We start from the raw sequence: 24549 nt of genomic DNA on the forward strand, positions 1-24549 counted from the left end.
CAAATATGATATTCTACAAAGAAGATCTTCATAGCAAATATTGTATCTAGCTCTTTGTAGTTCTTTTTGTGCTATATTTTGATAGCATCACGTCTAGAAGAGACGAAACCATACTTGTAACTCTTATCAAACTTATTTGTAAGGGTTGAGCTTGGAGAGATTTGTGCAAAAGAATACTTAGTGGTTGAACCTAAAGAGGCTTGTGTTAAAGAATACTTGGGTTCAAGCTTGGAAAAAATTGTTAAAAGAATACTTGGCTTTTAGCCAGAAGTGGCTTGTAAAGAATACTTGTTTTTTAGCCAGAAGTGGCTTGTAAATAATACTTGTATCTTGCATAAGATAGTGGAACTCAATATAGTTGGATTGAGAACTGGATGTAGCCTCTGGGTTGAAGACGAACTAGTATAAAAATACTTGTGTCATTTTGTTTGCTTCATTACTTCGTCTGATTACTCTCCAGTACTTCGTCTGTTTGTACTCTTCACTCCCTCACTGCAAAAAGCATGAGTTTTTGATATATACTATTCAACCCCCTTCTAGTGTACATTTTTCTCTCCAACAACCCTACCAAACCAATATAGCTTGACTTGCCCCATATATTGTGGTCACTTATAATTGATATGTCTCGACCTTGCCAACATACTGCATTAACTAAGGTCTTGGAGGAGATTCAACCATTCACTTCAAGAGTCAACTACTCAAAATGATTTTTCAATAACTAGGCTCGTAGAGCATCACAAAAGTATTCTCACAATGAAATATCAACTATCTAAAACACCTCTTCCTATGGTCCTAAGTCAATCAACACAACATGCCTTAATGCCTTAAGCATTCTCAGGATCAACTCTCCAACAATTTAACATTTAATCATCTATAAACATTATCCCTGATTAAGGCTTATAAAACCAACACCATTCAACTACATTCAGCTATCAACCATTTAATTATCAATACACATTATCCCAGATTAATGCATAAAGAACTAACCACATAATCAACATAAAACATGTAATAGATTCAACTAACTTACACATATTCACCATTTTATCAAGAAAACAACAAGTTTTCATAAGATAACCCACGTTCGACATCATTGAGACAAAGAACTCTCGGGCTTACCCATGCCTGAATCTACTCAACCTACATCCAACATGAGTGAGGAAGATAGTCTCTATTGAACTCACGTTTGACGTGACTAAACCCATGTCTATCCCTATTTTAGATAGAGACTTTTTATGTTGGTCAAATTAGGCGCCACTCAAACTTAGGTCTGATGTGATCAAGTTAGAGACATTTTTCTCTCCTTACGTCCAATGCGTACAACCCACATTCAACGTGACCAAATTAAAAACTTTTCTTTCTCTTTCACGTCTGGCATGACCAAGTCATAATTTTTAATAAATGTACTTATTGAGACTTTTTCTTAAAAACAAAAAGTAAAAAAAAAATATCTAATTGTATAACTCTTAAGATTATAATCATATTTTATAAATTTGGCATTCTATAACAATCACATTTTTTTTAAGTAACTTCGATAACTTTTTTTAATTCACAAATGCACAATAAATCTTTTATAATATAATTTAATAAATTATTTTTCATTAATTTTAATTTCTGCAAAAATGTGTCTTATTCATTTATTCATTAACCGCATATCGCACGAGTAAATATCTTGTTAGAATAAAAATTAAAGATCCAATTGAGCCATTGAAAAGGCACAATAAATCTTAAAAAAAAAAAAATCATGAAACCATAAAATGTGTTCTACGGCCAAAGTAACGTGCGGCTGATTTTAGGGACAACGAAATTGAAAAGTAATGCAACGCATGCACGCTACCTGGCTGGATATTTGTCATGTCCACGTCATCAACAAACTTTTAAATACAAAAAACGTTATTCCACAACTAACCCCACCATGTAATGTATTATCTTCTCGCTCCCCCATTTCTCTTCAAATATACTTCAAACCAATGCACACCAACTTGAGTTCTCACACCAAAACAAAGCTCGTTTTTTGCTTCCCCTCTGCGCGAACCTCTAAAGCTTCGTCGTTTCGTCTTTCGGAACGTCGTATAGCTATCGCCATTGAGATTTTTCGCACTGTCGTTTCATTCCTTCGGTTTTAATGGAGAGGGTCCTCGGAGGGAAGTATAAAATCGGGAAAAAAATTGGGAGCGGATCATTCGGTGAAATTTACATTGGTTGGGAACTTTTAATTATTATTATTATTATTGATATTATTATTAGAAGAAGATATATTTTCAATTTTTTTTAAAAAAATTTAGTTAATAAATTACATTCTCAAATAATATTTATCTTCTGACTTACCAAAAAATTTTAGATTGTTGAGGGTCAAATTCATGACATTTTTAAGGAGTAACTTATAATAAAATTTGAAGAGAATTAAAGTGATGATAAAAACGATATTTAAAGAACTAATTCAATAATTAATATTTTTGGAGAATTTATGTGATAGCGTATATAGTTTTGGTGGACTAAATTAGGAGTTTATTATTATTATTATTATTATTATTACTATTTATTTAACATGTAAATGTTTTGCCATTTCCAGGGGCACATATCGAGACTTCTGAACTTGTGGCCATCAAGATGGTGAGTCTTAGTTCAATTTTTGAGTAACTTCAATTTTTGGCTCTTATTTTTTAATTTTTATATATTTTTCATGCGTGTTAAAGCCAGTAAAAGATTGAAGGGCACGTGTAGTTTGTAAGAGATTATACTCTTGTACTTTAATTTGTTGTAACCGTTTTTGACTAAAAATATTTGTGTTGCAAACTTTTTGTATTTTCAAGTTTCAAGCTTGATTAAGCTATTTACGGAAAATCAGATATGCGAAGTCATGGTTTGATCATAATGCACTTTTGTAAATGCATGTTTCAATCATATTTTTTCTTTTCCTTCATAATATCTACTTTGGTGCATATAGTTTTCTAAAAGGTCACTTCATGCCAGCATTTTGCAGTTGGATGAATGCTGCTGCTTACATAAAAATAGGTGTTTGAATAAGCTATTTGTATTAAACTATTAGCATAAATGCTAGTAACACTCTTTTTAACTATCTCGGCTAATACCCTCTCTGCTATTAGTTTAAAATTACAAATTTTGATGTATTCGACCACTAAATTAGAAAAGCAATCAATGAACAGTGAGAGCCACAAAATTTGTAATTTCTAATAAATTTTAGATTATTATAGTGTTAGAAAAAATGTCTAGCATTCTTCAAATGTTAAATATGTGAGTTGTCCTTTGGCTAGTTTATTTTGAAACTAGTGAGAGACATTTGAATCTTAAGAGTGTTGAAAAAGAGATTGTGATAATCTCTGTCATGTATGATTGCACAGTTTCATTCAAGCTAGTGAGATTTTAAGGGATCAGTCTTTGGCTCCCGGCCAGAGGATATCCTGAACAACCAAAATATAGTGCCACAGACTCTTGTATGGTTACACTCCTCTTTTCCCAAGAGGTTTCACTTTTTCTATTATCTTTTTATACCAGTGAGTTCTGTTATTTGATAATCAGATATGATCTAGCAGTGATTTGTAAGAGCAGTATTTCTTGTTCTATAGGAGAGCAGGAAAACCAATCAGCCACAGCTACTGTATGAGTCCAAGTTATATAGTATGCTTCAAGGAGGAAGTAAGTTAACAGAAGCACAACTGTGTTGAATCCAAATGCTCTTGCAACAGGTTTCATGTATATTTTTTAATAGATTCTGATTCCTCATAGTTATGGAATTCAAGGTGGTATTCCAAGAATGAAATGGTGTGGTACTGATGGAGACAATAATGTTCTTATTATTGAACTTCTTGGACCGAGTCTTGAAGACCTCTTTTTCTTCTGTGGGAATAAATTTTCACTCAAAACAGTGTTGATGTTGGCTGATCAGATGGTAATCATTGACTGATTTTCAGGACTGGTTTCTTAGTTTTGCATGCTATTGCAAGAATCATTGTAATTTAGTCTTTTTTTTTTTTTTTTTAATTAACTTCAGCTTGCAAGGATAGAGTATTTGCACTCCAAAGGATTTTTGCATAGAGACATAAAACCGGATAACTTCCTTATGGGTCTTGGGAAGAAAGCAAATCAGGTAGCTTCATTAGCATTCATATTTTATTCTCTTTAACGGGTAACTTATGTGCATAACCTTTTTATGTGGTAATTCCCTTATGCTTGCAATTTTTAATATATAATTGCTGCCAATCTGTTACACATACAGGTTTATATGATTGATTTTGGACTAGCAAAAGGATATAAGGACCCTATCACAAATAAGCATATCCCTTACAGGTAATTTTTGTTATTTTTATTTAATATCTTGTTATGGTTCATATTTTACCGTGCGTGGTCTTTTTGTATTGAGAGGTTTTCTAGTCACTCAAACTAAGTTAACTTCTTTTCTGTCATGTGGTGAGAAACCCTTCTGCTGCAGATAATTTCTTAGTGAAAAGACAGATTCGTTTACATGATAAGATGCCAACTAAGTGGAATGGTTTTTTCATTAGCTTACTGGTTTATGAAAGTACTGTAAAAGGAAATTAAACTGTTTCAATACTATGGCTTGCTTGATATAGAGTAAAATATGTTTTGAAAAAGGTAATGTGTTACAGGGAAAAGTGTTATTTATTTAGATTTAGGGTCCATTAATCATTGAACATCCACATTGAGTCTAGATAGGATAAAAGGAGTAGGATTAAAATTAAAGATCTTTCCTTTTCTTTAGAAAGTGGGTTAGGAGCTTAACTTAGCCTTACAAACTTGTAAGGAGAAAATTGATCCTAGTATAATCATCTCATTAGTCGATGTTGGATCTCCAAAACAGCTCTCTCATGTAAGCTAATCTAAGAAGTCCAACAATTAATAATCGCTAGGATAGACTGTAATACTATCTTAAAAAAATGGATTGAGAGCCTAATTCAACCTTACAATTGTAACGTGATAATTGTTCCCTACTTAAATACATTAGTATGACCATCTCATAAGTCGATGTGGAATCTCCAATACCTTTCTTTCTCTATATGAAAAATATGACAATAGATACACTGTATATTATATGTAAAAGTTTATAATCATGAAGACTTTTCATACCTGTCCGTGCAGTAAGTTTGCAAAAGATATACAGCCTTTTGTTTATAAAAGTAAATGCATATTGTTGCTAATCAATGGGAAGCCTTCTAACTCGTAGTCCATGAAATTCCAAACAATTTTTTATTTGTAGATTATTTATCGATTCATTCTCAATGTTACTTGTGCTTCACCAGTTTAAATTTAATTAGCCAGGTTATTGCTGCTGAATGTTTGCTTTTACCTTGATAACTTATCCAGAGAGAACAAGGGCTTAACAGGGACTGCACGTTATGCAAGTTACAATACTCACTCAGGAATTGGTAAGTAGAAAGAATTTTGCCTTCTTTATGCTATTAGCATTATATTAATTGTGACCTACATTTTTTTCCTCAATTTTGATGTTACTTCTTTAGAGCAAAGCCGACGAGATGATTTGGAGTCTCTTGGGTATGTTTTAATGTACTTTTTAAGAGGAAGGTATGTCTTATCCTGTTGGCTGTAATTTTTGCATGCATACAGATTTCATAAAAATGTTGCGTGTCAATATCAGTTTACCAGCTATGTAGGGCTTGACAATTTGGTTCCTGCAAATTTTTAGCCTTCCTTGGCAGGGTCTGCAAGCTGTCAACAAAAAGCAAAAATATGACAAAATTTGCAAAAAGAAGTTATCAACTCCCATTGAGGTATGCTCATCAATTATTACCCCCTTATACCTGAACTGATTCTGTTGCCTTAGTTGTAATTTATATGAACAATTTTATGGTGCATTAATGGTCCAAAACCTACACCAGAAACTGGAATGGAGTTTGATTGTAGATTTTCCTTTTCCTCCCCCAGTCTTTTCTTATTATTATTTATTTAGGTTCTGTTTGGGTAAACTTCTCTATGAGTAATTCTAAGAAAACAAAATATAAAGGAAGAATGAAATAAACTTCTCCATAAGTTAAAATTAGTTTAGGGATAAGCTAATTTGTAGAAGTTTTCTTCTATTAACTTTTCCAAAATCTCTTTTAAACTCATGTATAAGTGCTTTTGGAAAAACTTATTCAAACTTACCCTTCTTTGGGTTAAGTGTGAATCAAGGCCAAAGTGTGTGTGAAACTAAGAGTGGCACATGGTAATTAGAATTTGATAGACACCAACTGGTATGAGAATAAGGACTGAATTTTATTCAATTTAACTGGTACAGAATACAAATTATATAGGAAATTTAGTAAACTGATTTGAGTACAAAGGTTCCCTCACAAGATGTTCGAGAGCTTGGTCTCTCCCTTCCAAAACCACTCAAAAACTGCCTAACTTTTGTCCTGCTTCTTCTGCTATTTTTATTCTGCTAATAACTGCCTAGAGGTAGTTAAGCTTGCCCCCACTAATAGCACCCAGTGCCTATTTAAAACAACAATAACTGCTAAAACAATTACAACAATAACTGCTAAAACAATTCAGACCTATTAACAAACCTAAGTCTTGGCATTCCTCTTATAATATTTACTTATAAGAGACCTAACAATACTCCCCCCCCCCGAAAGAGTCACCTTGTCCTCAAGGTGAAAAGAAGGAAATTGCTTCATGATGGTTTCCACTGGTTCCCAAGTGATAGAAGAAGTAGGAGAAGTGAAGATTGAACTCCTCCTAAGCTCCTCCTAGGCACGGATCCACTTCAATGGAGATGACACCAAATGGAATTGCTCTTGAATGGAAGATATGCACGGTTGAATTTAGGCCTAAGCCTTGGATGGAAGCATCCAAGCTTATGGATCAAGGGAGTGCTCACTTCAAAGAGAAGGAAGAAGGTGAATTCCTAAGGTTTGAAGGAGAACTCTCAAAGGGACTTTGATGTAGAAACTCGGCAACTATGGCTCTCAAATTTCATAAATGTCAAAGTGAATACAATGAGTGAAGGAGCAAGCTTAAATGGATCCGGAATTAGGGACACTTGGCGCCAATGTGGAGGCTTCACATGTGGCGCCAAATTTTGAATTCAAATTTTGAATTTGAATTCAAAACTTAACTCACATGTGCAAGTCCGGTTCACATTGATGCTAGGTGTATTTAAGTTTGATTTAGTGTGCATTTAGGGTTGAATTTGAGTCACACATGTTCAGCCAAGGTGGCACCATCCATGTGACTCAAAATGCAACTTAAATGCATGCTAAATTAAACCTAGTTTTGAATTTTGAATTCAAAACTTAACTCACATGTGCAAGTCCGGTTCACATTGATGCTAGGTGTATTTAGGTTTGATTTAGTGTGCATTTAGGGTTGAATTTGAGTCACACATGTTCAGCCAAGGTGGCACCATCCATGTGACTCAAAATGCAACTTAAATGCATGCTAAATTAAACCTAGTTTTTCCTAATTCACTTAAACTAATAATCCTCCTTAAATCCTAATCTAATGACCTAAATACAATGGTCAATCAAATACAATGAATAGGAAAAATTACAAGAATGAAAATGAGCCCAATATTGGGTACCAAAAGCCCAAAGGCCCATGAAGCCCAAAACTAAGCCCAATAAGCCTATGGCCCAAAAATGCTACTCTATGTGGTCCAAAATACAAGACCAAAATATGTGAAACCTATACTAATATAATATGTACAAAATATAAGAAAAATGGATTTATTAAGAGATGGCCCATGTGAAGCTCAAATTGGGCCTTCCAGGCCCATCGGGCCCATTGGGCCTTGATTGGCCCAAACCTTCATGTCTAGCCAATTCCTCTTGACTCCTTCAATGTGTCACCCCTTGCCTTCCTAGGCATGATTCCATCACCAAGTGGCTTCAAATTCTGGCAGGTCAGTCAACTGAATAAGCACTTTGGCAGTCCCGTGAGCAGTGTTACGCACTGCTTTCACAGCAGCTAGGGTTACCTGCAATTCCAACTCTTCCGACAACATAGGTGGTAAAGGTTGAGGATTTTCTGAGGGAGAGAGGGCCTTCTTGAGTAAAGAAACATGAAACACAGGGTGGATTTTACTCTCTGGTGGAAGGGCTAACTGAAAAGCAACTCCTCCAATCTGTTGTGATCTGATAAGGACCATAAAAACGTGGACTCATCTTCTCATTTCTCTTTCGAGCCAATGACCGTAGCCTATACGACTTGAACTTGAGATACACCCAATCACCAATAGCCAAGGATACTGCACGTCGAGATTGGTCAGAATACTTCTTCATTTGATTCTAGGTTGTGACCAAATTTTCCTTGAGATCATGTAACATTTGATCCCGGTCATAAGTCATCATGTTCACTTCTTCCACAGTTGACGGAATAGTGGTTCCTTTTAGAGGATGGGGTGGATCGCGGCCATACAATGCTTTAAAAGGAGTCAATTTTAGAGAGCTATTGTAGTTGGTGTTAAACCAAAACTCAGCCCAACTCAGCCACTTAGGCCACTGCTTAGGCTTACTTCTAGTGAGGCACCTCAGATAAGTCTCTAAGCACCGGTTGACCACCTCAGTTTGGCCATCTGTTTGGGGATGGTATGCGGTGCTAAACTTGAGGCGAGTGCCGGCCAATTTGAACAATTCTGACCAGAAGTGACTTAGGAATATTTTGTCACGATCCGATACAATAGAAGAGGGGAACACGTGCAATTTAACTACCTCTGTGATAAAAACTTCGGCAACCTTTTTTGCAGTAAAAGGATGATTAAGTGCAACGAAATGAGCGTATTTTGTCAATCTATCAACCACTACTAAGATGACATTTTTTCCTTGAGCCTTGGGAAGCCCTTCAATGAAGTCCATTGATATATCAGCCCACACTTGATTGGGTATGGCCAGTGGTTGAAGAAGTCCCGCCGGAGATAGAGCTTGATATTTATACCTTTGGCACGTCTCACACGTAGCTACATGATGCTGGATGTCTTTCCTCATGCCTTCCCAATACACAACTTCAGAGATTCTTTTATAAGTTCTAAAGAAACCCGAATGTCCCCCTATAGCAGAGTTGTGAAATTCTTGTAACAATAATGGTATTCGGGAAGAGCCTTTTGGCAGGACTAACTGACCTTTATAAAATAACTTTTGATTCTGAAATTTATAGCCCGGATGGGAATTAGAATCTTTTATCAAATCATGAATTATCCCTTGAAGCTTAGGATCTTGATGAATTTCAAATTCCCAATTTGCTATTTGCTCAAAGTGGACTGAGGACAAAGCAGAAAATGTCATTTTTATAGAAAGAGCATCAACCACTCCGTTCTCCTTTCCTGGTCTATAACATATCTCAAAATCCAAACCCATAAGTGTTGAGGTCCACCTGAAGTATTCTTCGCTTATTAGTTGTTGTTCAATCAGAAATTTAAGGCTCTTCTGATCAGTCAGAATTATAAAGTGCCTTCCGAACAAGCAGTGCCTCCATTTTTGTACAGCCATCACAACCGCCATTAATTCTCTCTCATATACTAACTTAGATTGGGCCCTATCAGATAAAGTCTGGCTGAGGAAAGCCACAGGCCTACCCTCATGCATTAGAACCGCCCCGAGCCCTTTGTTTGATGCATCAGTTTCGATAATAAATGTTTTGGAGAAATCGAGGACAATCAATATAGGCAATTTGGCCACCAGGTGTTTTAATTTGTCCAAGGCAGCTTGTGCTTTAGCATTCCATTGAAATTTATCCTTCTTCAATAGTTGAGTTAAAGGTCTGGCTATCTTACCATAGTCTCTAACAAACCTTCTATAGTAACCTGTCAATCCCAAAATTCCCCTCAAAGCTTTAATATCCTTTGGTATTGGCCAATCTAACATAGCATCAATTTTTCGTGGATCTGCTGCCACCCGTTTTGCTAAAATGATATGACCCAAGTATTCCAATTGAGTTTGGCTAAAAGTACATTTTTTCTTGTTAGCAAACAATTGGTTCTCCTTCAATAATGCCAAAACTACTCTTAAATGCCTCTGATGTTCATCCTCACCCTTACTGTAAACCAGAATATCATCAAAGAAAGCGAGCACAAATTTCCTCAAATACGACTTTAGCACCTCGTTCATAAGAGATTGAAAAGTGAAAGGTGCATTGGTGAGCCCGAAAGGCATGACAACAAACTCATGATGCCCTTCATGAGTCCGAAAAGTTGTTTTATGAATGTCGTCTTCCCTCATCCTGATCTGATGGTAACCGGATCGTAAATCCGACTTGGAAAAAATCACGGCTCCTCCCAGTTCATCAAACAATTCATCAATAATAGGGATAGGAAACTTATCTGGTATAGTAATCTTGTTAAGAGCCCGGTAATCTACACAAAAATGCCATCCACCATCTTATTTTTCACCAAGATTATAGGACTCGAATAAGGACTAACACTAGGTCTAATTATACCAGATTTAAGCATATCATCTATCAACCTTTAAATTTCATTCTTTTGATACTGTGGGTACCTATACGGTCGGAGGTTGGGGATATTAGACCCTCCCTTCAATCGAATTGCATAGTCCTGCCTTCTGGGAGGTGGTAATCCTTGCGGCTCTTGAAAGATTGAATCGTAATCTTCCAAAACCAATTCTGTCCAAGCGGGACAAGTTGCTAGTTCTTTGCTTTCAACTTGCATCTGACAGTATGTTACTAGGAATCCATGACCTTGATCACGTAGAGCCTTGAAAATAGACTTTAAAAACGCTAAAGCTCTCGTTAAATCAGAGTCTCCCTTCAGTGTGTGATATCCGTCCGCAATCGGAATTCTAAGAGTTAATTCACGAAAATTTGCTCTTATTTCTCCTAGACTAGCCAGCCATTCCATTCTCAACACCACATCCACTCCTCCAAGATCAAAGACATAGAAATCTTGTTGAACGTTTAGACCTTGTATCTCCAACTTCAATTTAGGACACACCCCTTCACAATCCAGCTTTCTTCCATCACCCACCTCCATTGTATAAATGGAGGTTGCATACATATCCAGTTTCTGTTGTTTCACAAACTTGGTTGAAATGAAATTATGAGAGGCTCCACAATCAATAAGTACCATGACCTGTTCTTCCCCAATCTTACCGCACAATTTAATTGTTTTCTTTGATGTAAGGCCAACAATGCTACACATAGATAACTGAAGGTGTGTTAGCTCTCCGTTTTCACCAACCACCGTAATTTCTCCCTCTGCATCCCCTTCTTCTTCCCCTTCGGCCAACACTAAAATTTGTAATTGTTTGTGTGCACACACATGGCCTGGACCAAACTTTTCATCACACCTGAAACACAATCCCTTCCTAGACCTCTCTTGTAACTCTGGATCTGTTAACTTTCTAAAGCTTCTTCCTCTGAAAGTATTAGAAGGTTTCACCATACTTCCCTCTCCTATAGAACTGCCAGTTCTAGAAATGTGGGGCTATTGCTTCGCTCCCGGTTCCCACGTCACTGTGCGATTATTGTTATATGTCCTCATTGGCCTGCTCATCATACTTGTTGAATTTCCCCCTTTTGTGATCAATTGGTTCTTCTCATCCACTCTTTGTGCACAATCCATTAAATCAGTCAAGCTTTCTGTTGGGTGAAGCTTTAATTCTACTTTAATTAATTCCTTAAGCCCATTCAAAAAGATGCCCTTTAAGTATGTTGGTTCTGCACTCTTTAATGGACCAGCATAGAGTTCGAACTTCTCTCTGTATTCTTCCACGAAACCTGTTTGCTTGAGACTCAACAACAATTCAAAAGGATTGTCAACCATGGTTGGTTGGAAACGCCTAATAACCGCTGCTCGAAAATTCGCCCAAGTCGGTTGGTGCGTAGAGAACTCCCACCATTGATACCAAGTCAGTGCTTTTCCTTCCATCGCCACCATAACCGCCTGTAATTTTTCCTCTCTAGACATCCCTTTCAAATCAAAGTATCTCTCCACTCTGGTTGTCCAGCCATATGCATCCTCTCCATCAAAAACAGGTATCTCTAACATTCTCCACCTATCCACTTTGTATCGCCCACCATTGTGGCCCCCTTGTGGCCTGCTCGGAAGGATTGTGTGGCTTGCTTCGTTGTTCTCTTCCTCCTGTCTTGCACGAATTTCTCGCACTGAGGCCTGTACTTCATTTAACTGTTCTGCGCTCTTCACTATTGTTTCACGCATCGTCAGCAAACCTTCGAACCCCCTTTCCAAAGCCTCCACTGTCGCCTCCATACTGCGTGTCGACACCATGAATTAGTCTCCAGGAACGTGTTGCTCTGATACCAGTTGATAGACACCAACTGGTATGAGAATAAAGATTGAATTTAATTCAATTTAACTGGTACAAAATACAAATTATATAGGAAATTTAGTAAACTGATTTGAGTACAAAGGTTCCCTCACAAGATGTTCGAGAGCTTGGTCTCTCCCTTCCAAAACCACTCAAAAACTGCCTAACCTTTGTCCTGCTTCTTCTGCTATTTTTATTCTGCTAATAACTGCCTAGAGGTAGTTAAGCTTGCCCCCACTAATAGCACCCAGTGCCTATTTAAAACAACAATAACTGCTAAAACAATTACAACAATAACTGCTAAAACAATTCAGACCTATTAACAAACCTAAGTCTTGGCATTTAACTGTTCTGCTTCTTCTGCTATTTTTATTCTGCTAATAACTGCCTAGAGGCAGTTACGCTTGCCCCCACTAATAGCACCCAGTGCCTAATTAAAACAACAATAACTGCTAAAATAATTACAACAATAACTGCTAAAATAATTAATAACTGCTAAAACAATTCAGTCCTATTATAAAACCTAAGTCTTGACACTCCTCTTATAATATTTACTTATAAGAGGCCTAACAGAATTATGCAAAACTTGGTAAAGCAGAATAGCAAATACTTTCCCAACTTTGGTTTACGGACTTGAATCCTTGACTTAGTTGACTATATAATCTTATTATAAGCTTTTTAAATAATGCTATCACTGTTTTAATCGATGTTTAGCATATTGCCCCCAGGGAGATTTTCCTATTGAAGTTTTTGTTATACAAAGAAGTTTACTGACCGGTGACTATATTTCTTGTTTCCAGATACTTTGCAAGTCATATCCTGTGGAATTTGCCTCTTACTTTCACTATTGCCGCTCTTTGACATTTGATCAACGGCCAGATTATGGACTTTTGAGACGCCTATTTCGTAATTTGTTCACCCGTGCAGGTATTGGTATTGGCTGTCTGTTTTTTCATATGTGAATCATGGTTTATTCATTACCTCAATTTGCATGTTGATTGATTATTTTAGTTCTACTGACATTAACTATGAAAGCATGACATGTTAATTGAAATGAAACCTTTCCACTATATAGTGAATTTGAGCGTCATTATTGTGAGAATTGATTACCTCCAGGCCACAAATGATTATGCTGTTCAAGCTTGACAGTTGGGCTTTAAAAGGATCCACTAATACCCTAAGATGTATAGATGTTTCATATTGAGTATTTAATTTTTCTTCCTTGGATGTTGCTAGGTTTGGAGTTTGTTTATAGAAAATTTTTCCTATTAGCTTCTCCAAAATCTTATTTTTAACTTGTTCATAAGCTAGTTTTAGCTTATTTCAATTTTCTTTGCTATTTTTTTCTTCTAAAAGTGCTTATGGAGAAATTTATCCAAATAGGTTCTTGGTGCCAAGTATCTCTGTTTTGGCACCAAGTTATTAACTATTGATTACATAGCTACAGATTGGAGATAAGATCTACTTGAGTATAAAACCATCTTAAATCTTATTAGTTTTGCTGGTTTTATTGTTTTGCATCCTTTATTCATTGTACATAAATTTTAACAGTTTCATACATTGCTGCGTTTCTGGACTTATTGTATTGCTGGTGGTCTCATCTTTGTTGTATTCATCTTCTCTGTTAATGTAATAAAATCTTGTTTGGCAGGATACGATTCCGACTATTTATTTGACTGGACCATTCTAAAATATCAGCAGATGCAACAGCAGAAGACACAGAGTCAATCTCCTGTTAGTCATTATTAGCCTAGTTTTAATAGCCATTGTAAATAAATTGCCTGCCATAACATAAGCACTCAGGCTTTCACGATTTCATTTACAGGAATGTGAAATATTGTATGGCTTTTCGGATAACTTATGTATTAAATATGTGCTGATTTAATTTAATATCTCACTTAAGTATTTTGCAATTGCAGGCACCACATGCTGTGCTTACTTGTCTTGAACCATTGGATGAGGATAATCATAAAGGTAACTTCAGCCTTGTATCATGTATTTGAAGAATCAATTCTTTCAATTGGGATTTTTTTTTTCAAGAAACATACTACCACCGTCCTTATTCATAATAAGACTGTTTCTTAGAAAATTTCTTATCCTTTTTATAAGATCCTCTTTTAATTTCTAGGTGTATTAATTATTGTTTTCCTAAAGTACCCTTAATTAATTATTCTCTCTCCAAACATTAATTACTTAGATGAAAAGCAATTAAGTGGAGAGATGATTAATTTCAAAAGAAAGTGAAGGGTACTTTTGGAAGAACATTACACATTATTGTCAAATTTAATGTGATTAACTAAATTAACTACTTTTCTTAAAAGATGTGAATTAGTTGAAATAATCTTATAATTAGGGACCGAGGTAGTAGTTACCAGCAGAATAACTTAGGAATTTGAGGTGATTTTTTAATGCCCATTGTGAATCATTTTTCATGGACATTTTCTGTCTAAATCAGAAAAATATAATAGCATCTGATAAGTTAAGCTATTGATCAACATGGTTATCTGTTTACCGATTTACTGTTTTCAAAGCTGGTATTTTCTTTGATATGGGATTTGTTTAGCAGTAACAGTTCTAGAAGGAGATAACATTATAAGATTACTCTATTGTGAAGGAATGTTGTTCTATAGAACACCGCCTGATGTTTCAATTCCTTTTACAGGAGTCAATGATTCCACTCAAATTGCTGTGGCAACACCATCAATCAATGTTGATCATCCACGTGTTTGTAACACAGCGTCTAATGTTCAGAATCTTAATGCAAAGATTCCAACAGAGAAACATGTATACTACTGATGAAAGTTTCACCCTTGTTTTCTTGCTTCTTTCCCTTTTTCATAAATAATAGAGGCTAACTTATATTTTGGTTCCTGGGAATGTATTTTTCTCACAACTTGGAACCTGATTCAAACTAGTTTTACATTATTTAAACTCATTTCTAGTTAACCCCCTTTGTCATCTCAGGTGGGGAGTAAGACTGAATAAATTTGAATAATTTAAGAACAAATCCATGTACATAATTTATTTAAGCACTAAATTGCAAGTTTAATATATTTCCATGGACCAAATTACTATTCTACATTTCTGATGACTTGATCCTCTCTGCTTGCTATAGAGTTGTTAATTTAATCATGACCCGTATATTTGACTGAACTAATACATTTTGATTGGCATAAAACTTTTTCAGACTGTGAACAATGGTTCATCTATGTCAACTCTCATGCCCAGAGTCTCCACAGAAAATGTCTCAAAACAAGTGAGGAATGCAGGAACATCAAATGTGGGTCACGGATTTGGGAACAAATCTGGTGCCTCAGGAGGCTTTGTTCCTTCACTGCGCCGAGTTTCATCAACCAAACGATAGGTAAGGGAACAGCTTAACTGTTAGGAGCCAATTGCAAGGTATGGGAACTCAAGTCCCACGCCGGAATTATGGGTTTTTAGTGAAGAGTTTATAAGACTTTGGACTCTCCCATTACAATAGCTAACTTTTGTGGTGTGGTTCTCCTAAGATTCATATCAATTGGTAAGAGACATTCCCACCATGTCTCCCAGTTGCATCGCCGTGGTGATATTGGCATTGTAGTGTTCGCCCAGGACTAATCAGAGGGAGCATGGTGGGATGTTAGGAATAGACTTTGCGAGCTAGCTTTTGTGAAGTGGTTCTCCCATTATTTTTATTATTAACTAGAATTTGAACCTGCACTCTGATGTTTTTATCATTATGCTTTCCTTGGTTGTTGCTTGTGTTCTAATTCTATCACAAATGCTACACACTAACCGCAGACTATTTTGCTGAGACAATTACTCTGTTTATTTCTCAGACATGGATTTTGAAGGTGTCACTTACACGTGTTTCTAATTGTGGCAAAAGTCATGGCAATGGCACTCACTTCACCAGAGAACACTTGATTGATATGCTTATGCCATGCCAACTTTCCTGAGTATGACAGAATCCTACCAGATGCATTGTTGGACAGATCATGAGGTAAATGCCCTCATTCAAGATTTTGGGAAGAGGGAAAGTAAGTGTCTTGAGATAATTGAAGAGCAAGTTATGATGGTAGCTGTTGATTGGTGTCATGACACACATGGCTTCAAAGAGGAAATGTGGCCATTGGCGGGGGTTCAACTCAACTGTCTCCAACCACATTTCCCCATTTGAAAATTAACATTATGCTAAAAATTAAAATACTAACAACTAACCACCAATTAATTGGGGGATGTGACAATTTTTTATTTTCTTTGAAGCATTTTCTACAGGCAAATTCGGTTCCCTATGGCTATGACTATGCACAGTTCAATTTGTTGGTATACAAATAAAATAACATTTAATCCCTACCCCCATAAAATAAATTGTTTTAAAATCAATCCAATTCATATTGCATTTAACCGAATTGGATTTCCTTTTACTTAGTTAAATTTGGCAAAAGAATCATACTTTTATTTTCTTTTGGTCCATTGTTAGAATCCAACGCAGAATGTTCACATGTACCGAGGTTTGCACTGCAATAATAAACCTTCTGATGTTGAGGATTTGCATTGGAAAAAAAGTGTTTTTTACGAAATACTATCTTTTCTCTCGTCTTTCGTTGTATCTCATTTCTACCAAACAACCTTTAACTTCTTCCACTATCTTTCTCTTGCACCAACCACACTATAAATGGTGTCAATTCATAAATTTCAACTTATTCAAGCAAAATTAACAAACTTTCAATTTCTATTAAAAAGTTAAATGATAATATTTTGTATCTTTATGTATTTAATCATGGAGAAAATAAATATTTTATATAAAAAAAATGTATCATTTTTAATAAAATTATGGGCATCATTGTTGGAATTACCACACATATATCAATTACATAATGTCATTATATTTCATATCTGTTTGTATCAATTGTAGAAGAAAGTGTAATTTCTGCACCTTAACCTTAACCTCAATGTTATCTTTGTTCCAAGTTGTATCCATCTCAACCTTTTAATGAAAATTGAATTTCAGTCTATATCTTCTCTGTTTTCTTTATATATATAAGTAATTATATAACAAGTACTTATTCAACACCTTAAACTCTTTTTCCTGTTGGACCTTATATCTCTAATTAAAACACCAATGAGGAAAAGAAAAAAAAATTAAGATGAGCACACCCCATAAAAAAAACTGTACAGTTCTTACTAGTTGCTAAGTTGTTCCAACTCCATGATCAAGCATTTGGAGCTAGATGTTTGTGTTCTAATTCTCTCGAGTTCCTCTCTTGTCCTGCAAACCATTGCACTGTTCGTTGAGCAATTGGGAACCAAATCCTCTTCAACCTCTCTTCCCTCCCATTGTTCCCACCTAATGCTACACCTTCTTCCATTCTATTCATCTTGCACGTTTCTATGAACCTAGGAACACGAGCAATCTCAGACAAAGACCTCTTCTCATCACTATTCATTATCATTAACGAACTTTCATCAAAGGGAGAGAATCTTCTGCTTGCCATGTCATGTAGCATCTCACTCTTCAATGATAACATGTCTGAAGAGTTAAGATCACTCCACCTGCTCCTTGTGACAACATCGGAGACCACAATTTTGTGATTGAACCTATGCACGTGTTTCCCACTTGTGCCACAAACCTCTTGATCAATGAGAAGTTGTTCTTCTTTGTTGCTCCAACCCAAATTCCCAAACCTGCTTCCAATGCTATACCCTGATGATGACCCTCGATGGGATGGTTCCCTGTGAACAAAGATTTCAACGTGGGTGTCCTCGGTTAAATTTGAAGGAACCCTGAGGAACCTTGAACTCACTGAGTGAGTGAAATTCTTGATGTCTAAAGGGTCAACTTTGCTCCTACAAAGAGGGCAACTAGAATGATTTTCAAGCCACTTGTCAATGCAACTCATGTGGAAAGCGTGTTTGCACTTTGGCAAGAGCCTAAGAATCTCAGTGTCCTCAAAGTGCGAGAGACAAACCGTGCACTCCAACCCTTCTTTGGACCCCTGAAGGGAAGAGAATCTGAAAAATGGGAGTGTTTCAATCACTTCTCTGTCTATCCCTGAAAGCCTTGACAATGATCGAGTTAGTGCTTGAAAACTGGGTACATGGCGGCTTTCAAAGAGTTCAGGAGAAGTGGCTCTGCGGAACCTTATATAGAGAAGTAAGAGAACTGATAAGGTCAATAATACTGAGAGGACCACTATTACAACAACCTTGCTTGGTCGAACAGGTTCTGGGAGATTTGGCATGGTATCTGTGTCACTACTGTCTTGGGCATGAATATTAGAAATGAAAGAAAGAACCATCATGACCACTACCAAATGTTTCTTCAAAGGATTGTTACAAATGATTTTGCAATTGACCATCTTCTTGAGAATTGAGATTTTGCAAGACTAGTGTTTCATTGGATTGTTTTTTCCTCCCTTAATTTAGTGTATCTGGGTAGAAAATTCATATTTAGCATAGCATCTTTAGAGCTATATCTATCTGACGAATGCAGACACTTAGAAAAGGTTTCAATATTGGCTTTTAATAATCTAATAGGCTAGGCAACCTACTCGGTGGTTGTGGACACGATGTATTTAATAAAAATCATTCGTTTGATTTCTTGCCTGTGAAAAATCTTTCATACCATTAATGGTTATTGTCTTGCAAATAGGATTGGTCTATCATAAAAAAAAAAAAACTGATTTTACAAAACTGATTTTATAAAGTTGACTACAACTACATTTATAATTCACCTTTTTTTTAATAATAATATAAAATCTATCTTAATAAGTATTATTAGGTCTATTGGTTATCTACAATCGAGTTATCTACAATCAAGTCATTATCAGATTACATGTAAATATTCAATCTTATAAATTTTATTTTCAAGATGTTTAGTTTTTAATATAAAGAAGTTTGTTGAAGATCCACATTAGCTAGAAATGAAATCATAATAGTACATATTATTGTATATCTGAGTAATATTTCAAAAAGATTAATATGTTTATTTGATTATATTTTAGAAAATTACTTTAATGACTTACTAAAATTGTTTTAATTAATTTTGTCCATTAAATTTTGTTTTATCTTTTTTATTTGATCATTTAAAAGTTGTTATCTTATTTTCTTAATTTGTTAAATTGGTATTAAATGATTTTGAGAAATAATTTTTCTTTTCTTATATATACAACTATTTCACAAAGTTTTTGGCATGTCTCCCTATACATGTTCTTTTTCACTTTTGGATTATTTTTGGAAACTTGCTAGTTTTGTTAATCTTATCATTGTTTGCAAAAATGTGTTATAACATAGAGAATTTGTAGCTCGCACAACAAGTCTTTAAGAATAGTGTTATCGCATGTTTCAAATTATAAATGTTTGTGATTATACAAATTTGTGATCAAGAGATGAATTATGACAAGAAAATTATTTGTCAATATGGACAATTCATACAATATATATAAGTGAAAAATAATTCTCACATTAGAAATTGATTTTATAATATTAAGTTAGATTGATAAATCATTATTTTAATATATATGACAAAGTTGACGTGTCATAGGAAATAAAAAAATCTTGGCTGCTTTTAAGTAGTATTTACAGTCCACAACTAGGAAGCTGGATGTGTTTGTTGGTTTATGTAATGAATGCCTTCCACAATTAATTAAGAATATCTTCAGGTAAGTGAGGACAAAAGGGTGTATCATCTTGGAACTTTGACTGATCAAGAAATATAGAAATAAAAATTTATGTATTTGATTATGTTGAACATAAAAACAAAAAAGACATAACATTCAATAATTTACACTTTTTTATACTTTTTTTTTCTTCTATTTCTCTCCGATTACCAGTCTCCCTTTTCCTTTCTTTATTTTTTATTTTTTTATTTTTCTTTTCCTAACTTTTTCACAAAAAGAAAAATAGTGTACAATGATAATTCATAATTGTCCAAATACATATGTTTAGGTAGCCTTCTATATCACTGCAAATTATTCATCGTTTACTTTTCTATTGAAAGATCCTTTTGCAGGATAATCAACTTATTTTAATATTAATTACTCTATAGGTCTAGTTGTAGGGCTCAATGCTACTTAAAAATACATTTGTGCCACGTCAAGCCAAATTTTTTTAGAGGGATTAATTAATTCTAGAAGTGTGGGGACACCTCAATAAACAACAAAGAAGTATATGACTTGAAAATCACAACTTTTTTTCTTTTTGTACAAATTAAATTATGTTCAACCACTTTTAATTTATTATGGATTTAATTAGAATTCTTGTGATACACCGTCCCTGAGATGCACCTTGTGGTGGGAGAAAAAAAGCTACAGGGAGAGAACTACAGGAGATTTTTTATAATCGGAATTGATCAAAATTAGCGAATGAAACTTTAATTACAGACCTGCTTTATATTGGGAGGAAATGGTAACATTAGTTTATGAAATTGTATATCACTTTTAATTTAGTTTTGATTTTAATGAACTTTAAAAAAGTTTTTAAAAATGTAATATGTTATTCATTTAAATCTTTTGGTTAAATAAGTTTTATTTTTTTCTAAATCAAAATGTCTACGTAATATCATAATATCATGTGACATTATAATTATATATATATATATATATATGAGTGAAGTGATACGTATTATATTAATGTGTCATGTGACTTATATATTGCATATTATATATAATTATAAAATATAATATTATTTTAATTTTTCAACCTATAACATTATATCTCTAAAAGTGTAATTTAATGTTGTTTTAGTTTTTAAATTTTAACTTGATGTTACTTTAATCCTCAAATGTTATCATAATTTTATTTTAATTAATTAATTAATTAATTATAATTTAAATATTTTCAAAATAAAATAGATAATTAAATTAATATTATAAATAGAACGATAAATATATTCAAATAATATTAAAAAAAATTTATCTAACATTGTATCATCTCTATATAGAAAACATGAACAACTATATTATCCAAGAATACTTTTGGGGACGTTTCTTCAATGAGTAGATTTGTAAGGACTCTTTAAATTTTATATCTAATTCTTTTTTTATTTTTCATAAATATTTATGAATTAAATATTAACATTTTAAAAAATTACCATTAAATAAAAATAAGCATATATTTCGATATAAATTATTTATCATAAATCTAATATATAATTTATATATTTAAAAATTATTATTTATTCAAATTTTATACATAATTTATATTGAAACATAATATTCATTTATATATATAATTTATTTTAAATTTTAATTGATATATAATAAAAATTTAACATGTACATTACACAAACTAAAATACTAACCTTTTATTTTAAATATGCTATATCTCTTTTTTTAATTGTCAATTTCGTCTCTCTTTTATCCATTTATTTTCTAAAATATTTCAATAAAAATAGTTTCTAATTTATTTTTATTTATATTTTATTTTCATAATTAATTCTCTTATATAAATTATTTTTTATTTTTCTATTGTAAAAAATATCTATTACTTTCATTTCCCAAAAATTACATTTTTTAATTTCTTTGATATTCTATTTTTAAATTTTTTTTAATAATATATATAGATATATATTGGAAAAAAATTTTATTTATATATTATAAAATAAAATGAATTAAAAAATATAAAGAAAAACTTGAAAATTGAAAGATGAATATTTATCATCATATTTACAATATTATCTTAATTATTTATTTTATTGTGTAAATATTTAAATCATAACTACTTGATTAAAATAAATTTATGAGAACATTTAGGGACTAAAGGAACATAGTGTTATAGTTTTAGGGATTAAAATGATATTATGTTTAATAGTCATATGTCATGTGTAACAACCCACCATGGTCACTATACTGTATAACACAATGCAGTCATCTAATATATATATATATATATATATATATATATATATATATATAAGGCAAATATATACATAAATATATACAATTGAGTTGCTTTGCAAGCAACTATGAACAACTATACAAAAATCTACTACATCCAGTAGTCAACAAAATAAACCCAACTCCTACGCTACTGGTGGCCTCCACTACTATACTTCAGTTTATCCTTGTCTTGCTCCCATACCACGTATGATTATCGCAATCCATACCACATGGAAATAGGCAAAGGTAAGCTAGGTAAAGAAAATAAAACACACACACACATATATATAAACATTCTATTATCATCACAACATCATCACATCTTAAACAACTCTACAACTTAACATCACAACATACAACACACAACACAATGCAACTTTTAATCAACACAACAACTCATTTCTTCACAATTCAACCAACATATGAAGAACACATAATATCTCAACACATTTCAACATTGAATCAACACAACAACACTTATCAACACAGTTCAACACATCATCTCTATGCATTTTTACGCATTTTAACTCGAAGATCTCCTACAACACAGGGTGAGTAGTTTAAGTAGCTAGATCCTACCAAACCGACAACACAAGTGATATTTTTGGGCTTTCTAGATCAACAACAAATTGGATATCAACCCACAACACGAAAACTCAGTTTCTCAAACTTCGCCACTTAAACAAGGAAGTATAGCACTATGTTAGGATAGAACAACTAGGTATAGGCCTACCACGGTATTAGCTAGCTTAACTAAGCCTCCTATGGGGTTAGCCTACTAACTATCCTCCAAATACTACAACCTTTTGATACTTGGTTAGGAACTAAGTTCTCAACTTCGTACTTTACTCGATTTTAGTCACTTGTAATCAGTATATCTCAACCTGACCCCTATACTGTGGTCGCTTCATACATGTGTGTCTTGACCTTGCCCATACACAGTACCAACTAAGTCCTAGAGGAGAACAACATGACATCCACACCAAGGGACAACTTCCCAAGGAGGGTTTTCAAAAAATTGGGTTCTCAAAGCACCACAACACACTCAATCCACACAATGGGATGAACAACTTTCAAAAACATCTCCTCTAGTCTTAAGTGGTCAACACATCTTATCAACATAGAAAAACAACACATTTTTAACAACACAACAGCTCAACAACATGGTTTTTCAACAAAATAACTCATATATCAACTCTACCCATTTCTATAACTTCCCAACTTTATCATCTCAACATGGTTCAATAACACATCAACATTTCACACATGAAACAACATACAACTTATAAAACAACTCCAACAACACAAAACACATTCAACACTTAATAACAACTCAACCAACATGTTTGCAACTCATCTTCACATTAAAATATATCATATATTCCCACAACACAAAACAGAGTCATGCCCGGAGAAATTTCTATTTCACTTGGCACGAAGCTCAACTAGAGAGCTCCAAGCTCTCTCACACCCAACGTGGAGAAAATCCCGCCTGGCATAGGTTTGGCAGAGACTCCCCAAGGGAATATCGCCCGACGTGGTAAGTGTCATGCCCGTCGTAGGTCTCGCAGAGACCTACATATGGGGTAATTACGCCCTATGTGATAATTGCCACACCTGACTAATTAACCACGAGGGAACCAGGGCCCTCTCACGTCCTGTAGACACCCAATTTCATCCGGGAGGCACACAAACAAGAAAATGGACCTACATCATGAAGGAAAAGAGCTCCCGAAGTAAGCAAACAACAAAACAGGATATTAGAAGGCCTAAAGGTCAAATAAGGTTGTTATAGTAGCCCGGAACGGGCTGTTCCAGAATTGGAATGGGTCGTTCCGAACCTCGGAACGGGCCGTTTAGATCAACTAAAAATTCAATACCGGAACGGGCCGTTCCAATACCAGAACGGGCCGTTCCAAACAAGTCAAATTTGGAACGGGCCGTTCTGGAAAGGACAAATATGTGTTAATTTCTACTCTGGAACGGGCCGTTCCAGGGTGCGTAATTTGAACATAACGTTCAGATCCGGAACGGGCCGTTCCGAATCCAGAACGGGCCGTTCCAGCCCACATCTGATCCCTATAAATTGAAGCCTCGGGCACAGTTCTCAGGGTGCGGCCAGAGAAATTTCGAATAAGACTCCTTTGAGCACGAAAATTCTCTACCTCTCTCCCTTCTATTATATTTCTTGAGATTTGTGTCGCATCTCTATCTTCTTTCTCCCTCCTATTGTATTTCTTGAGATCTGTGAGGCATACTGTAGTGTGAAAGGTCGCCACAAAGCACATTCTCCATATTTGAAGATTCAATAAAGCTCGTTCAAGAGGTATTTCAGTCAATCTTCTTCTCTTCCTTTTATTCCTCATCTTTATCACTTTTTTTGTTATAATAAACGTCATAATGTAAATATTTTACGGTTAATCGCT

The 24549-nt window shown here is 34.4% G+C and overlaps 2 protein-coding genes across 6 annotated transcripts; one reads left to right on the forward strand and one right to left on the reverse strand.

Annotated features, from left to right (window-relative positions):
- The first annotated feature begins 1901 nt into the window (after positions 1–1901).
- On the forward strand, positions 1902–16633 carry LOC109793027 (casein kinase 1-like protein 3). 5 transcript variants are annotated; one of them, XM_029270280.2, is made up of 16 exons: positions 1902–2201; positions 2573–2613; positions 3363–3484; positions 3588–3657; positions 3762–3910; positions 4013–4108; positions 4238–4308; positions 5299–5405; positions 5499–5562; positions 5684–5768; positions 13058–13184; positions 13909–13991; positions 14177–14231; positions 14920–15041; positions 15445–15621; positions 16082–16633. In XM_029270280.2, exons 3-15 carry the CDS (start codon positions 3458–3460, stop codon positions 15619–15621), a joined length of 1233 nt encoding a protein of 410 aa, XP_029126113.1. In that variant the 5' UTR covers positions 1902–2201; positions 2573–2613; positions 3363–3457; the 3' UTR covers positions 16082–16633. The 5 variants fall into 5 exon arrangements, with proteins under 5 accessions (XP_029126113.1, XP_020208080.1, XP_020208081.1 ...); XM_020352491.3 differs by lacking the exon at positions 3363–3484; XM_020352492.3 differs by lacking the exon at positions 3363–3484 and having other exon boundaries at positions 1903–2201; positions 5344–5405.
- A 651-nt stretch (positions 16634–17284) lies between these two features.
- On the reverse strand, positions 17285–18821 carry LOC109793028 (E3 ubiquitin-protein ligase ATL42). The gene has a single exon (XM_020352494.3). The coding sequence runs from the start codon at positions 18602–18604 to the stop codon at positions 17459–17461; it is 1146 nt and encodes a 381-aa protein (XP_020208083.2). The 5' UTR covers positions 18605–18821; the 3' UTR covers positions 17285–17458.
- Between the last annotated feature and the right edge of the window lie 5728 nt (positions 18822–24549).

Source organism: Cajanus cajan, chromosome 9 (assembly GCF_000230855.2).
Source record: "Cajanus cajan strain Asha chromosome 9, NIPB_CcT2T_4, whole genome shotgun sequence".
In the NCBI taxonomy this organism is placed as follows: Eukaryota; Viridiplantae; Streptophyta; class Magnoliopsida; order Fabales; family Fabaceae; genus Cajanus; species Cajanus cajan.